The sequence below is a fragment of the Gopherus evgoodei genome, unplaced genomic scaffold (assembly GCF_007399415.2).
Source record: "Gopherus evgoodei ecotype Sinaloan lineage unplaced genomic scaffold, rGopEvg1_v1.p scaffold_68_arrow_ctg1, whole genome shotgun sequence".
NCBI lineage: Eukaryota > Metazoa > Chordata > Testudines > Testudinidae > Gopherus > Gopherus evgoodei.
The window spans coordinates 148,689-166,296 of NW_022060089.1; the positions used below are offsets into that span (position 1 = coordinate 148,689).

At 47.1% G+C, this 17,608-nt stretch overlaps 1 protein-coding gene across 1 annotated transcript; it reads left to right on the forward strand.

The window, feature by feature from the left end:
• Positions 1 to 9,615: 9,615 nt before the first annotated feature.
• Positions 9,616 to 10,551, forward strand: LOC115643729 (olfactory receptor 51G2-like). Its single transcript, XM_030547726.1, has one exon. It carries the CDS (start codon positions 9,616 to 9,618, stop codon positions 10,549 to 10,551), a length of 936 nt encoding a protein of 311 aa, XP_030403586.1.
• The last annotated feature ends 7,057 nt before the right edge of the window (positions 10,552 to 17,608 follow it).

Sequence of the window (17,608 nt, forward strand, 5' to 3'; positions counted from 1 at the left end):
ATCAGAACTCCATTCCAAAAGATGAAATGCCCAAATATTTGAAAAAATATCCAAGCGCATGAAGGACAGAGGCTGTAACAGGGACCTGCATCAGTGCCAGGTGAAACTTGAGTTGCTCAGGCAAGCCTACCAAAACACCAGAGAGGCAAATGGCCACTCTGAGTCAGAGCCCCAGACATGCTACTTCTATGATGAGCTGCATGCCATTCTAGGAGGTGCCCCTACAATTACCCCATCCATGTGCTTTGACCCCTTCAATGGAGTAACACACAATAAGGATGTGGGTTTTGGGGACAAGGAAGATAGCTCACAGAAAGCAAGCAGAGAAACCATTTCCCCGAGAGTTGAGAACTGTTTCTCGCCCTAGACCTGGAATCAGTACCCCCAAACCCACCCAAGACTGCCTCCCAGACCAGCCAGGCAGAGAAGGAACCTCTTATGAGTGTACCTTTGTAAATATTGTACATGGTTTAAAAGCAAATGTATTTAATGATTAATTTGCCCTGGCATTAACGGCCAGTACAACTACTGGAAAAATCTGTTAACGTGTCTGGGGATAGGCGGAAATCCTCCAGGGATATCTCCATAAACCTTTCCTGGGTGTACTCCCAAAGCTTTTGCAAAAGGTTTCTGGGGAGGGCAGCCTTATTCCATCCTCCATAGTAAGACACTTTACTATGCCAGACCAGTAGCATGTAGTCTGGAATCATTGTATAACACAGCGTACGGTCCCGGTGTTTGCTGGCATTTAAACAACATCTGTTCTTTATCTCTCTGTTATCCTCAGGAGAGTGATACCATTCATGCTCACTTGGTTGAACTAGAGTGATTTTATTAAGTAGACATTCAGAGTTGCCCGTTCCCGCTGGGCTGTTTGCCTGTGGCTAAACAGAAATGTTCTCCGCTGTTAGCCACGCAGTGGAGGGAGGGGTGAAGTGATCATCCCAGAGAATTGGGTGTGTGGGGAGGAGGTTAGTTGGGTTTGTACTGCATGTTAACCCAAAAAACCACAGTCCCTCCTCCTTTTAAATTGCCAACCCATTTTAAAAAGTTTATCCATTGTTCTCTAAAATGTCTTTTTAACTAGCACTCTCACTTTTTTTCCCTCCACCAGCTGCAAATGTTTCAACGCTAACACTATCTTCTCCTTCCCTGAGGCTACCAAAGATTAGAAGGCAAACAAAATGCACTCACGATTAAATATTCTCTGAGCTCATGCAGTCCTTTCACACAGAAAGAGTTCAGAAGAATGCGTGAAAGCACAGTATGAACAGAAGGACAGGTGGTGGGCTGAAGATGATATGTGGCATCAGCTTGGTGACAGAAAGCAAGAGGCAATGCTGAGGCGACTGGAGGAACAAACTGATATGCTCCAGTGTATGGTTGAGGTTCAGGAAAGGCAGCATGAGCACAGACCAGCACTACAGCTCTGTGTAATCAATCGCCGTCCTCCCCAGGTTCCATTGCCTCCTCGCCCAGCTGCTCTAGAATGTAGTGGGGGGGCCTCCACGCCATAGGACTGCCCAAGCAACAGAAAGCTGGCATTCAATAAGTTTTAAAGTGCAGTGTGACTTTGTCCTTCCCTCCTCCCCCACCCCACCTGGTACTTGCCTCCTCTCCCACCCCTCCTGGGCTACCTTGGCAGTTATTCCACCTATTTGTGTGATGAATTAATAAATAAAGAATGCATGAATGTGAAGCAACAATGACTTTACTGCCTGTGCAAGTGGTGATCGAAGGGGGGAGGGGAGAGTGATTAGCTTACAGGGAAGTAGAGTGAACCAAGGGAGGGAAGGGGTTTCCTCAAGGAGAAACAAACAACATTCACACCATAACCTGGCCAGTCATGAAACTGGTTTTCAAAGCTTCCTCGATGCGCACCGGGCCCTCCTGTACTCTGCTAACCATCCTGGTGTGTGGCTGTGTGTAATCAGCGGCCAGGTGATTTGCCTCAACCTCCCACCCCACCATAAACGTCTCCCACTTACTCTCACAGATATTGTAGAATGCATAGCAAACATTAATAATAATGGGAATATTGGTTTTGCTGAGGTCTAGCCGAGTCAGTAAACTGCACCAGCGAGCTTTTAAACTTCCAAATGCACATTCTTCCACCATCCTGCACTTGCTTAGCCTGTAGTTGAACAGCTCCTGACTCCTGTCCAGGCTGCCTGTGTACGGCTTAATGAACCATGACATTAAGGGGTAGGCTGGGTCCCCAAGGATAACTATAGGCATTTCAACATCCTCAATGGCTATTTTCTGGTCTGTGAAAAAAGTCCCTTGCTGCAGCTTTTGAAACAGACCAGAGTTCCTGAAGATGTGAGTATTATGTACCTTTCCCGGCCACCTCTCGTTGATGTTGGTGAAATGTCCCTTGTGATCCGCCAGTGCTTGCAGCACCATTGAAAAGTACCCCTTTCGGTTTATGTACTTGCTGGCTTGGTGCTCAGGTGCCAAGATAGGGCTATGCGTTCCGTCTATCGCCCCACCACAGTTAGGGAATCCCATTGCAGAAAAGCCGTTCACTATGACCTGCACATTTCCCAGAGTCACTCCCTTGATATCAGCAGCTTTTTGATTGCCTTGGCTACTTGGATCACAGCAGCCTCCACAGTAGATTTGCCCACTCCACATTGATGCCCAACTCACTGGTTACTGTCTGATGTTGCAAGCTTCCACAGGGCTATCACCACTCGCTTTTAAATGGTGAGGGCTGCTCTCATCTTGGTATTCTTGGACTTCAGGGCAGGGGAAAGCAAGTCACAAAGTTCCATGAAAGTGCCCTTACGCATGCAAAAGTTTTGCAGCCACTGGGACTCGTAGCAGACATGCAACACCATGTGGTCTCAACATTCTGTGCTTGTTTCCAGAGCCCAGATTCGGAGTTCTATAGCATGAACTTGTCCCATTTACACCATGATGTCCACATTGACAGAGCCCGTACTTTGAGAGAAGACTGTGTCCATGTCCTCATCACTCATCATCACACTGCCATCGCCTCCTCACCTGGTTTTGCTTTTGCAGGTTCTGGTTCTGCATATACTGCAGGATAATCAGCGTGGTGTTTACAGTGATCATAATTGCGTCAGTGACCTGAGCGGGCTCTGTGCTTGCAGTGCTATGACGTTTGCAATAAAGAAAGGTGCAAAATGATAGTCTGCCGTTGCTCTGATGGAGGGAGGGGTGACTGGGCTTACAGGGAATTAAAATCAGAAAAGGAGGTGGATTTGTATTAAGGAAAAACACGCACAATGGCCCCCTCAAGGACTGAACTCAAAACCCTATGCTTAGCAACCCAGTGCTCAAACCACTGAACCATCCCTCCCACCAGTATTCAAAGGGGGAAGGAGGGGAAACAAATGAATACAAAAAAAAATCTGGTCTTTTGTTTTGATCCATTCCATCTCTCTTATACATCTTAAGCTGGTAGTAGACAACACAGTACGACTGCTAGCCATCATTGTCTCCTGGGTGCTCTCCAGAAGACGATGCAGTACCACTGCTAGCCATCCTCTCCTGGCTCCTCACCAGAAGACAGTGCAGTACGACTGTAGGCAGGATTAAATCTCCAGGAGATGAAACTTGAAAAGAGAATGACCTGGAGTCACTGTCATTTATGTCACCAAGGTCTGCCAGGAGCACCTATGTCTGCCCAGACACCCCTGGCCAACCTTATCGAGGTCGGTTAAAATAGCACCCAGGATCTTCCTCCTGGTGTCTGATAATGCTTGTACTCCTCAGTCCTCCGGCAGTTCCCCTTCCCACTCTCATCTCCTAGTGCCTCTGGCTCCCAGATCCTTGCACACACCTCTCTGGCTGAGGTGAGGTCCTTTTTAAACACAGCTGCCCTGACTAGCCAGACTATCCTAATTGATTCTAGGAGCTTCTTCATTGGCTCCAGGTGTCAAAATTAGTCTGCCTGCCTTAATTAGTTCCAGCAAGTTCCTGCTTATTCTGGAACTGCCCCTGATACCTTACCCAGGGAAAAGGGACCTACTTAATTTAGGACTAATACATCTGCCTTCTATCATTCTGCTGTAACCATCTGGTCTGACCCTGTCACAGGTATCACTCCAGATTTACATGTGTAAATTTGATCAGAACCTGGCTTTGTTAATTTACCCTTATCGAATGCTCCTGGTGTTACACTCTTACCCCCAAGAATCCCGCCAAAAGAAGTGAAGTGGTTTATCTGCATAGCGTTGGCTGAATCCAGAGAGTTTGATCATCCTATAGGTGTCTCTTCATCCTCACAGGACCTGCATCCTATCCCCATGCAAGGGTCTGTAGGTATCTGGTAAGATACAAGCTCACACAGACAATTACTTCAGATGGGCAAGGGAAGGGTTGAAGTCACAAAAGGGTGAATAGTGCAAACACTAATTTTGCACTTGTATACAATTGAGTGTTATCATAAACAGACAGTTAAGGGTTAATTCCTCTTTTACCTGTAAAGGATTAAGAAGTTCACAATACCTAGCTGACATCAGACCAGAAGGATCAATAAGGGAACGAGATACTTTCAAAGTTGGGATGGGGGAAAACAGTCCTTTGGCTGTTCTGTCTGTGCTTTTGCCAGCGTCAAAGACCCCAAAAACAACCATCTAACCCTTATTTAAATTTTGAGTATTTAGACAAGAATGTGGAAAATTTCTTTATTTTTCTCTTTGTCATTTCTTTTGCAAACATAGAGGGAGAATCAAATTGGGTTTTTGTGTAACATTAAGGTTTTGCGCAGAGGGACATACTCTGTGTTTTGAATCTGTTGTCTGTGAGAACATCTTGCTTTCTAATCTCACAGAGGTATTCCTTTCACCCTTTCTCTTTAATTTAAAGTCTTCTTTTAAGAACCTGATTGATTTTTCCCTGCTTTAAGATCCAAGGATTTTGTATCTGGGCTCACCAGGAATTGGCCTTGCTTCCCTGTGTGTGCATTCATATATAAAAGTATGACTGGGTCCGAAAAAGAATTAGATACGTTGATGGAGGATAGGTCCATCAATAGTTATTTGCCAAGATGCTCAGGGACACAACCCCATGCTCTGGGTGTCTCTAAACCTCTGACTGCGAGAAGCTGGGAGCAGATGACAGGGGATGGATCACTCGATAATTGTTCTTTCCCTCTGAAGAGTCTGCACCGTTCACTGTCAGAGGACAGGACACAGGGGTAGATGGACCATTGGTCTGACACAATATGGCCATAAAGTGTTACACTGATGGAGGGGCTGCTGCAGAAAAGCCTTTTCCAGGGATCCCTCTGTTATAGAGCTGGTGTAGCCACCCTAGCAGACATCCAGGGGTTGCTCAGTGTGGGAGGCTGAGGGGCGACTACTGCTGCCACCTAGGGGTGTGATTCTGTAGCACAAGTGATAGAGGCTCATGGTTTGCTCTAAATCTGGGCTGGAAAAGACAGTCTCCCCCCGCACCCACACAAAATGTTTTTTCCCAATCTGAAATGTTTCCTTTTCATCCATTTTTTTTTTGGGTAAGATTTCGAAGAACACTGATCATTTTCCTGTGATTGCTCAGTTACCAGGATGCTTCCTAGTTGCAGCTGCTCTAACCAGCCTTCCCATCTCTGTGCAGCCCCATCCACACAATACATCTCCCCCTTCAGAACATGACAAGAAAATCTGTTTGGAATTTCTGGTATCCTTCCAAAATCAAATACCCACTCTACCAGCATATAGACAACCTGTTACAGCGGTCTGAGTTACAGTGTCACCAAGCCTCATTCAACAATCATGAGCCACATCTCCAAAACCCAATGCGATTGGATTAAAAATAATGGGATATAAATATACAGTAATGTGGGGTTCGTTTTCATGTGTCATTGGTTTCTCAGATTTCTGGGGTGCAATTGATTCAGGGTTTCTAGCTTTTCTGCAACTAATTTTTTTTTAAATTCTTTGGAAAACTGAAAGCTGAGATTCCTGCACAGTGTCTAGATTCCAGAAGTTGGGGCTCTAAGAAAGAGAGGCAATAGTGTGAGAATCCTAATAAAATCCCAGTTGCTGGCACAAACACGGAGCCTTAGTGATGACAAGCCCAGATTCAAGGAATAGAGCCTACAGCAGCGCTTGTGCTGCAGTCCAGGTGGGTAGGATCACCAGGCATCCCCTGTGATTTGCCCTCCTGCAGTTTGCCATTGACTGTGACAGGGGTTAGAGCTGGTGCACACTAAGCCAATCAGCTGATGTTCCCTGATGGCCAAGTGGCCCCCAAGGGAATGTGCAGACATGCTTCATAAAGACACCTGCCTCCCCATTTGAACAGATACTGCCTGCTGCCTGTGCTACCTCCAAAGACTCGTTGGCCTTCAGGGTGAAGATCTCTGGTGTCAGCGGTTCCTCTGCTAGCAGGAATTGGGTATGTTGGCAGGATTCACAATCTTTAAAATGTGAAGTGAAGGAAAAAGGCTGCAAGTTGTTTCCATTTGCAGATATTCTGTGCAGCAGCAGGGGACTCAGCTGGGCTGTCAGGGTGACACAGTGATAGTGGTTGTAGGGCAGGCAGCAGTAGGTAGCTTGGGACCCCCTCCCCTACGTGTTCCCATGCTCCACGGTGGGTTATTAAAGCTACACAGAAATCTGAGATTCCAAGCAAGTTTGGAGTGTGAAAACCCCGATGCCCCAAGTCAGGATTTCTCAAGGGGTCCCATTTCTAGAGGTGCCGTGTGCTCTGGGCCCGATCCTGTCGGGGACTGGGCAAGAGAAGATGCCACGGAATATCACTGACTAGCTCCCAAGTCACCTCAGGTGTATTTGCTTGTGGAAATTTAATCAGCAAATGCATTTTGAAAGGTTTTATTCTCTTGCTCGATTGTGAATATAGGAATTCAGAGTTGTGTTGCTCTGTGGTAACAGGTCTGATGAGGCATATTTCTATTTCCTCACTGGCTGAAAGCTCCATCACTTCTACACAGTAGGTATCCTTCACAGTTACGGGGCTACCTGCATCTCTGCCCCCTCTCTGGTCTCTGAGTGAAAGACACCAGGCCTCATACCCTGCCCATTTCTGGGGTGGAATCCTGCCATTCTCCCAACCTCAGACTGAGCTCTGGGCTACAGCCCACTGTGGTTCAACTGTGCTTATCCAGCAGGTCAGAGTGCATTTGACACCTGTGGGTCTTCCGTTTGGGAGCATGTGAGTAGTGTTGAGATGAGTGACCAGCCAGCTGTGAACCAAAATACTGTTTAATTTGAACAGTAGGACTAAAGCATAATATGGGGGAATAAAAGGGTATTTTAAACAATAGTCAATACATGTCTGTGACCCCAAGCCCTCTCACTCTGACAGGGGCACAGGCAGTCAGAGAGGCTTCATATTTCCCCAGCAGTGTCTGTGTATATCAGTCTGAACAGCCTCTCAGCAACAGCTGCCCCACATCTGGATAGACTCCCAGCACTGGCAATACATGCTGTGTAATGTGGCTGGAAATAACCTAGAGAACAGGTGTTGGAGTTACTATGTACTACAGAGTGATACACATACTAATCCCAGTGCCCATTACTACTCCAGATACAGACTTCAGACTGACAAACCAGAACCTGAGGAGAACCAGTCACCTATTAAGCCAGGAACAGAGGAGCTCCTAGATTTTTGTTTGCTGACAAGTGACTGACTGAGGGCTGAGACACTGGGATCTTTTCAGGTTCTGAAGAAATCCCAATGACAGATGCTACATTTTACATCCCACTCTAACCTGAGAAATCATCTCTGAAAGCAGATCACAGGAGAAATGATTGGTGGACATCTGTGTACTAAAGTACAGATGTGCAAATGTTATGAGAAAATTTTTCCATTCTAATACAAATATTACAACTCAAACTTTCAAGATATGCCTGTGTACTGAAAGCCAGCAGCAGGGTTGTTGGAATCTCTACAGGAAGGAGCAGTGGAAACTTTACTGCTTAATGGCTTTTGCTTTAGAAAGTATTTCAGAAGTGCTCCACATACTGTGTGCAATGGGTTTGTGCTATTAACCCTTTGTTCAGTGAACAGTTGGCTGATTCTTCCACCTGGTAACTGACCAGTAGCTGTTTCTAACGCTTACATTCAGGGTCAAGAACACAATCCCTCTGCAATCCCTGGGCAAGTCTTTCCAAAAAGTAAAGTCATGAGAGAACAGAACTCCTGGCCTCTGTTTCAGCAGAGTAGAGCTCAGCTGCAGATAAGGGGAGTGCAATAGGGGTTGTATGTAATTGACTCCCATCACCACTTACACAAGCATGGCTGAAGAAACTGACACACTCAAGCAGATATTAATGCAAACATAATGTATTCACTGTTCACCCATATGTGACGCTAACCAAGCATCTGCCCAAATAAAGTAAATGTCTGTGTTAGCTTGTAACTTTCCAAATATCTACAGACCATCACCTGTGGAGAGGGTGCAGGTCCTGTGAGGATGAAGAGAAGCTTGTAGGATGATTGAACTTTCTGGATTCAGTCAACATAGGCCAGGCAAAGAACTTCAACTTCTCTTGGAGGGATTTTTGGGAGTCAGAGTGTATCACTGGGGTCATTTGGTAAGGAAAAGTTAACAGAGCCTGGTTCTTATCGAATTTACACATGTAAATCTGGAACAATGTCATTCAAGTCAATGTTATTGAATTAAGAACTTGTGCCTAAGAATGTATCTTATGTACTGCAAAGAGGCAGTGGCTGAATGTGGACTCTCAGGACTGGAGAATATAAAAAAGTGTATATAATGAGACAATGAAATACGTTTATAAATAGCTTCAGTGCAGGACAGAAAAATACAATGACAGTTTTACCCATGCACTTCCTGTGTGTTCACACTCTTCTCATGATAAAAATGGACCACTTTGAGAAGTGGAGGGCCAGAAAGAGTGTCTGTGGGAAAGTCACAATTATAAAATCACACAGCGCTCAAGTAAGTTGTGGATCTCCCAGCCACAAGATATCAGTTAGACCAAGAGTTTAGCAGGATTCAAAGCGGGACTGGATGTTTATATAGATAACCAGAAAATTGAATTAGAATAGTGAGGATAGTTCCAAAAACTCTTCAACGGGTTGTAAAACTTCCTGATTTGCATCGCAAAAATAGTCTAATTAGTGGGTGCAGGTTATTTCAAAGCTCCCTATTGCAGGGCGTCTTCCACTTCCTCTGAAGCACCCGGAACTGGCCACTTCATACTAGGCTAGAACAGTGGTTCTCAAATGGTTGTACAGGTGACCCCTTTCCCACAGCAGCCTCTGAGTGGGACCCCCTCTTACAAATTAAAAACACTTGTTTATTTATTGAAAAGCATTATAAATGCTGGAGGCATAGCGGGATTAGGAGTGGAGGCTGACAACTCACTACCCACCCATATAAAACCTCGTGACCCCCTGAGGGATCCCGATCCCCAGTTTGAGAACCTCTGGGCTAGAGGGACTATGAGTCTGATGCACGATGGCAATGCCTATCTTCCTATATGTTGTGTAAATCCAAGACTGTGTTTTTGCTGATCTTCCCTGACCTTCTGGAAGTCTTTAGACTTGCACTGAGAGCAGAAAGATGTCTCATTAAATGTCATCTAGTCTCCTGTTCTTTTTCCTTATAGGAAGAAAAGTTCAGAACTCCTCGGACCTGCCCAGTACATTATGTCAGCTGTCAATGACACCAACTACAACCCTGCAGTGTTCCTGCTCACCGGGATACCTGGGCTGGAAGATGTCCATCTCTGGATCTCTATCGTCTTCTGTTTAGTGTATGTTTTTTCCATAGTAGGAAATTCAGTCATTCTGTTCATTATAAAAAGAGATCCAAGCCTCCATGAGCCCATGTACATTTGCCTTTCCATGTTGGCCGTCACAGACCTTGGCTTATCGATAGCCACCATGCCGACAATACTGAGTGTATACTTGTTTAACTCTAGGGAAATCAGCCTCAATGCCTGTTTTGCCCAGCTGTTCTTCATCCACTTGCTTATATGCTCTGAATCCTCTGTGCTCTTGTTGATGGCCTTTGACCGCTTCATCGCGATCTGTAACCCACTGAGATATGCTTCCATCTTAACCCTGCCAAGAATAAGCAAGATGGGACTGGTGTGTGTGCTAAGAGCAGTGGCTGTAATACTCCCAATCCCTTTTCTCCTTCAGCGGTTCCGATACTGTCAGTCTAATATCCTCTCCCATTCGTACTGCATAAACCAGGAGGTCATGAAGTTGGCTTGTTCGGATATCAGAGTGAATAGCATCTATGGCTTGTTTATTACAGTTCTAACAGTGGGGTTGGACTCGCTGCTCATCTTTCTCTCTTATGTGATGATCCTCAAAACAGTGCTGAGCATCACGTCCTATGCGGACTGTCTTAGGGTCCTGAACACCTGTGTCTCTCATCTCTGTGCCGTCCTGCTCTTCTATATGCCAATCACTGGCCTGTCTGTGATACACAGATTAGGGGAGGGCTCTTCTCCCTTGTTTCAAACTGTTCTAAGTTATATCTACCTGCTCGTCCCGCCCCTGATGAACCCAGTTGTGTACAGCGTGAAAAGCAAACATCTTCGTGCGAGGATAATCAGGGCATTCATCAAGTGAATGGTCAGTTCAACATCCAGCTGCAGGGCTGATGGAGTGATACACAAAAAATACAGGCCACCTATTCCATCCTGGACTCTTAAATCTGAGAAGACATGAGCTAGTGATCTCCATTATGGAGAGACAGGTTCAGATGGGGTCTAAGGCCTGGAGCAATTGGAGAGCGGCTGGTGAGGGCGGACAGCACACTGGGGGAAGGAGACCAAGGCAGGCAGCAGCATTTAAAAGTGACTTTTTTTGTGAAGATCCAGGGAACCAGTAGGATATTGGTCAAGAAAGAGCCACATCAGTGGCTGCTCTGACCTCAGAATTCCTGTTGATACAGTTAATAAAAACAAGGGATGTGAATGCTGTTTCCAGTTACACTTGGCCTGTCACTTGGCCTGTCACTGTGGTTAAACACTCACAGGCTATGAAAAACGGTGCAGCGCTGTTCTACTGTTGCTGTCCTGGCCCTTCCTGAGAGCTCTGGGTGCTGCGAGTTCCTTGGGGGCTGCACCAGCTGTGGACAGGAGCTGTTCAAGGGGCACGGACACCCCACCGTCCCATGTGCCCTCAGCCAGATGTTTGTGACTGAATCATTCAGACCCATGTTTAACACAGGAGCCCCGGGAGATGGCACTGAGGCAACCCCTCTACCCCTGTTAATGGCTCTGGACACAGCACACCTCTGAGCCCACTTCTCACCAAGGCAGAGCTGCCTGTGTGAATGAGTTTCTGACACATAGGAGACCTGGCAAGAGACTGAGGCCCACATTCCCTCATCCTCCCCTCCATTTGTGTTACTCTAGCAATGAAATGGGAGTGGAAATAGCCCTCACATCCCCAACAAAGGCACAGCTACTGCCTATCCCCTATTAAGAATGTGCATGGCCTTTCTCATCCGGCATGTGCATGTCTCATGTCTGAAGAAGAGGAAGAGACCCTCTGAACGGTGCCACAAGAACCAGTGATCCTTCGAGACAGTCACTGCTATATCCGGCTGTCTGTAGTGAAACCCTGTTTCTTACCATAGGAGGCTTTGTAGCCCAGTTCAGAGAGACGCAGTGTTTCTGCCACTGATGCACTGTGTGACTAGAAATATCAGCTAACTAACCCTCAGTACCTTTGTTTGTGCCTGGAGAGGCTGGCTGTGTCACCAGCACAGCAGTGTGAAAGAAGCCAGCCCAGCTGAATGGTTAGGAGCTCAGCAGTTCCAACGGCTCCCAGACTGCACCCCGGGGCTGATGGCCAATCACAGTGGCACAACAAGCCGTGTGGAATGCATAGCTTGCTGTTCTTCATTAGATTTTCACTTCATACAGTAGAGGAGATTTTAAGTGAGGTTTATGTGAGGTGGCTTGAGCTCTGTCAAAGAGGTTTCCACTTTGTTATTATCTCTTTGCTTATTTGGGAAATTGTACGTAGGGACAGAAAAGCAGGAAAATGAGTGAGAGTGAAAGTGTTGTGAAGTTGGAGGCGTGCAGATTGCAGGCAGAAGAAAAAGAAGATGAACATAAAAGACTTTTGGAGTTAAAAGAATTCCAGGTAAAAGATAGGGAAGCTCAGAAGCAAGCAGAAGGAGCTGCACACCAGAGAATTCTGGACCTCAAACAGGCAGAAACTGAGTAAAAGAAACTAGCCATGTAACTGCCAGGCAAAGAAATGGAGGAGAAGGAGAGAGAGAGAGAAGGCAACTGGGCCAGCAACAGCAGTTTTAGTTTGAGTATGTGGGAATGGGCTCAGGGCTAGGGGCAGGGGGTTATAGTGTAGGGTAGCTCTTGCATCAGGGTTGCGGGAACCCTGTCTCCCACCATCATGTACCTGCAGCTCCTAGAAGAAGGGGCCAGGAGGCTCCTCTTGCTGCCCTCACCCACAGACTCCACCCCTGCAGCTCCTATTGGCTTCAGTTCCCATATGCTCAGGAGCTGCAGGGACACATGCAGGTGGGTAGATAGCCTGCCAGCCTTATCAACCCCCGCGCCCCACCACTGGCGAGATGCTGCTTTCCCTGCCTTTCCACCATCAGAGGGGTTCCCACGCCATGTGTCACAACCACACCCTCCCCAGCACCAGCAGTGGTTCCAGGCCATCTCCACCAGCACCTCCGATGTCCCCAGATGACCCCCCTCCCTGGGCACCCACAGCCCTCTGGCCAAGTTTTAGGTGGGGTACGTATTAAAAGTCATGTACAGGTCACAGAGCATGCGTTTTTGTTTATTGTGCAAGATCTGTCGATGACTTGTCCTAAAAATACTTGTGACTAAAATATAGCCTTATTGATGGCTCATAGACAAAGACAATGGACTATGGAAGAGCTTCATCTTCCTGTGAGCGTTTCAGCCAGTCTGTCAGTAATGGATGCTATGACTCAGCAGAGCACCCAAGGACACGGGACCAGATCATTTGATACTGAACTCCCTTTTGGTACCTATATTTTTCCACACTCTGGGCTGGGAACTTGTCTTGTTGCATATCTTGGCTGTCTCTGAGCCTTTGCACAGGTGGATAATAGCCCTGCCCTGCCTCACAGGGGTGGCAAGAGGATCAATACATTCCAGGGGCTCAGACCCTAAGATCAGGGCTGTGTCCGGGTTCCACAGAGCAACAATTCTGACATTGTCTGTCAAAGGCCTCTTACCACAGCCTCCTGTGACAGCTGGTTTCTGGGAAACCCTGTGACTCCAGCACCTTGGTGTCTATGGCAGATGTGGGGGTGCTTAGGAGTGACAGTGAGGGGTAGATAGTAGAATTCTGAGGGGAGTGTTGGAGTGTCACAATGATACCGAGCCTTTCGGCACAGTCAGCAGACCGGAGTTTGCAGCCATTGAGGCTGAATGGGTCTAACTGCCAAACAATGGATCAACGGCCATGGTGGCCTCATCTTAGATGGTCTCATTGGGAGAAAGCCGTCTGAGGGCAAAGGTCAGCTTCACACCTTGGCCCCATAACACAGACACAGCTGAGCACTGTGGTGGCTGGGCCCAGGCTCACACAGGTTTCAGCACAAGCTGCTTCCACAAGAAAGGAGCAAACAGATGGGAAGCTACTGTCAGGACACAGCGAAGCTAGGCTGGGTCTGAAGCAGGGCGTAGTCATGGATGGGCCTAGTTGGACCATGGCCCACTCATTTAGCACCCAGGCCCACCCAAATCAGGGCAAAGCCCCGCAATCCACTGGCTGGGACTACGGACCACAGCTCAGTGTCCAGCTGTGTACCTTTCCTGCCAGTCCCACATGATGATGCCCTGGTCACCCAGCCCAAATGGGATGTGCCTCGTGGGTGACAGTCTGGGCTAATAGCAGATTAGCCACTGGGTCTGGGCCAACAGGTCCGTCCCAATCCACTCCACCTGCACAGTGCCCCTGCGGAGAAGCAGGGTCCGAGCATGGGAGCTTGCCCTACTCCCTCCATCTGGTGCTCCTGCCGGGAATGGGTTGTGGTGTGGGAAGAGTGCAGGGCGGGGGGAGTGGAAGAAGCCTCCTCACCTGGACCCACTCGCTGGCAGTATTGTTGGACAGTGGTAGTGGGTCACTCCCGTGCACCTCAACCCTCCTCCCATGCAGGAGTGCTGGGCAGGGCAAGTGGGGCAATCCCCCCTGCCCAGACCCGACTAACCTGCAGGAGCACCGGGAGAAACAAACTCCCATACACCAAACCCACTGTTTGGTAAGAGTGGGGCTGCGGAAGGGATGGGGAAGGATCCCCAGTTGTCCTGGCCCAGTCAGGGCCCAACAATTCCTAATCTCCCTCTGTGGGGAGAGACACAGATGGGATGTTGTTCCCAGCTCCAACAGTGGGACAATTAAGAACAGAAAAACACAAGAATGGCAATACTGGGTTAGACTAAAGGTCCATCTAGCCCAGTATTCTGTCTTCCTACAGTGGTGAATGACAGATGCTCCAGAGGGAATGAGCAGAACAGGTTATCATCAAGTGATCCATTCCATGTCGCCCATTCCAAGATTCTGGCAAGGAAGAGACTAGGGACACCATCCCTGTCCATTCTGATAATAACAATTAATGGATCTATCCTCCATGAAAGCACTCAGGCAGCTGAGTTGAGTGAGTGACACCACCTGCTGTCATGCTGGGTGATAACAGAGATTGCACAGGCTGGCTGTGTTACCAAGAAAGCAGTGTAAGATTGGCCAGACAAGTTGCAGGGTTAAGGGGCACAGCAGTTCCCATGGCTCCCAGACTACACTCTTGGGTGACAATCTGTCACAGTGATCTGTGTTACTAAACTTCCTGCATTCATCAGTAATCTACATGGACTCCAGGGAGTTACTGATGAACCCAGGACGATGAGCACCACATACGCCTCCTCAGCCACACTGGAAAATTCATGGTGCGTAATAATAAGCAAAAACTTTCCAGAGCAAACCCCACAACTGGCAGCCAGAGGGCACAGCTGCATCAGGGGATACTTAGCCTGTCCTGGCCAATTATATCTGCCACCCATGGTTCCCAACATTCGCTTAGCTTTTTTTGACTTCTGCTGCATATTGAGTGGATGTTTACATAGAACTATCCACAGTGACTCCAAGATCCCTTTCTTGAGTGGTAACAGCTAATTTGGAAACATCATTTCACAGGTATAGTTGGAAGTACGTGTTCCAATGTGCATTACTTTGCATTTATTTACACTGAATTTCATCTGCCATTTTGCTGCCCAGTCACTGAGTTTTGTGAGATCACTTTGTAACTCTTCGCAGTCTGCTTTGGACTTAAATATATTGAATAATTTTGTCTTATCTGCAAATTTTCCCACCTCACACCTTACTCCTTTTTCTAGATCATTTATGACTTTGTTGAACAACACTGGTCCCAGTACAGACTCCCGGGGAACACCACTAATTACCTCTCTCCATTTTGAAAACTGACCTTTTATTCTTACCATTTGTTTCCTATCTTTAAACCTGTTACTGACTCAGGAGAGAACCTTCCTGCTTATCCCATGACTGCTTATTTTCTTAAGACCCTCTGCTGAGGGACCTTGTCAAAAGCTTTCTGAAAGTTCAAGTACACTATATCCTCTGGATCACCCTTGCCAACATTTCTGTTGACCAGTTCAAAGAATTCTTATAGATTGGTGAGGCACGATTTCCCGTTGCAGAAGCTGTGTTGTCTCTTCCCCAGCAAATCAAGTTCCTGTATTTGTCTGATAATTGTCTTCTTTAATATAGTTTCAAACAATCTGTCTGATATTGAAGTTAGAATTACTTGCCTGCAATTTCTGGGATCACCTCTGGACCATTCTTAAAAAATCAGCATCAGATTAGCTATTTGCCAGTCACCTGGTAGAGTGGCTGATTTAAACCATAGGTCACATAGCACTTTAAGTAGTTTTGCAATTTGGTGTTTGAGTTCCTTCAGAACTCTTGGGTGATTCCCTTCTGGTCCTGGTGACTTATATTGTTTAATTTACCAGTTTGTTCTCAAACCTCTGTGATGGGTTGTCACCACTGGGTTACAGTCTAGGAGCCGGTGGAATTGCTGAGCCCCTAACACTTCAGCTGGGCTGTCCTCTCTCACACTGCTGTGCCGGTGACAAGCCAGGCTCTCCAGGCCCCGTTATCACCCCACATGACAGCAGGTGGCGCGACAGTCCCAGCTGAGCTATCTGAGTGCTTTACCAAAGCCACTCAAGGACAAATAGAACACAACAGCCAATTTCCTAGCTCCTCGGTGTTGCACAATTTCTGGGGAATAAACCCAGAATCACACTATCTTAAAATGCACGGGGATCTGTACAATGCAAATTCATGACTGTAGGTCATTTCACCCTCAATGTGGGATAGATACGCGACAGCCTTTGTTTACAGAGCGACATTTTGGATCCCCAAGAGAAACTGGAGGTTTCTCATCTCCTTTTCCCTTGTAACATAAACGAAGGTTTCACTGACTGAGTCTGTGACTGCCCTCGGGGTATGGAATGGTGTAATCCTCCCAACCCGTCCATGGCTGGGCTATTGTGCCCATCAGCTACACTAACCAGCCTTCCCATCTCTGTGCAGCCCCCTGACCCTGTGCAACAACCCCTAAACAGATCCTGTGGGCAGTGGCTGCTGTGACAGGCCCTGGTAGAAAACCTCTGATGAACCTGTGCTACCACAGACCTGGAGAGTGTTCAAGAGCAGTTGTGGAGACACAAAGATTGTGGTTGGGCCTAGCTAGCAGTGGATCACTGACATCTGTGCTTAGCTTTGGGACTCTCTGGATCCTGAGTTTCCTCTTTCATTCTTCTCCTATTGGAACGGTCCTCGGAATATTTCCATGTAGGAAGCCTTGTGGAATCTTCCTTCCCAGCTCTGCACCCTGGGTTTGTAATTCAGGAAAGGGGGCTGCTGGGGAGAAATCTAGTCCCATTTTATTTATTTATTTATTTATTTATTTATTTATTTAATTTCAGCAAGATCACAGCTGTGATAGCATGATTGTTACCACTCAGCCACCCCCGAGATAGCCATGTGACAGATTGGAACCACACAAACAGAGATGACAAGCTTATATAACAGGAAAAGATTCTGTAGCAGGACATGACAGTGCATCCCTTCTGATTTGGCCTCCTGCACTTTGTTATTGGCCGTGACGGTGTAAAAACTGGTGCACATTAATCCAAGCAGCTGAGGTTCCCTGATGGCCAAGTTCCCCCCAAGGGAATGTGCAAGCACACTTCATAAAGACAGTTCTCCTTCATCTGAACAGATACTGTCTCCTGCCTGTGCAAACTGTCTGATGACTCCTTGTTCTTTAGGGTGAAGACCTCTGGTGTCAATGGCTCCCCTTCTGACGTAATTGGGTACGTTGGCAGATTCCACTATCTTTAAAATGTGAAGTGAAGGGGAAAAGCTGTGAGCTGGTTCCATTTGCAGATGTTCTGTGCAGCAGCAGAGGGTTCAGCTGAGCAGTCGGAGTGTCTGAGTGACAGAGGCTGGAAGGCAGGCAGCACTAAGTAGCTTGGGAACTATACCACTACATCTGACCATGGTCCTTGGGGAGTTGTTCAAGCTACACAGAAATCTCAGATTCAAAATGAGCTCAGAGAGTTAAAACCCCAAAGCCCTGAGTTTG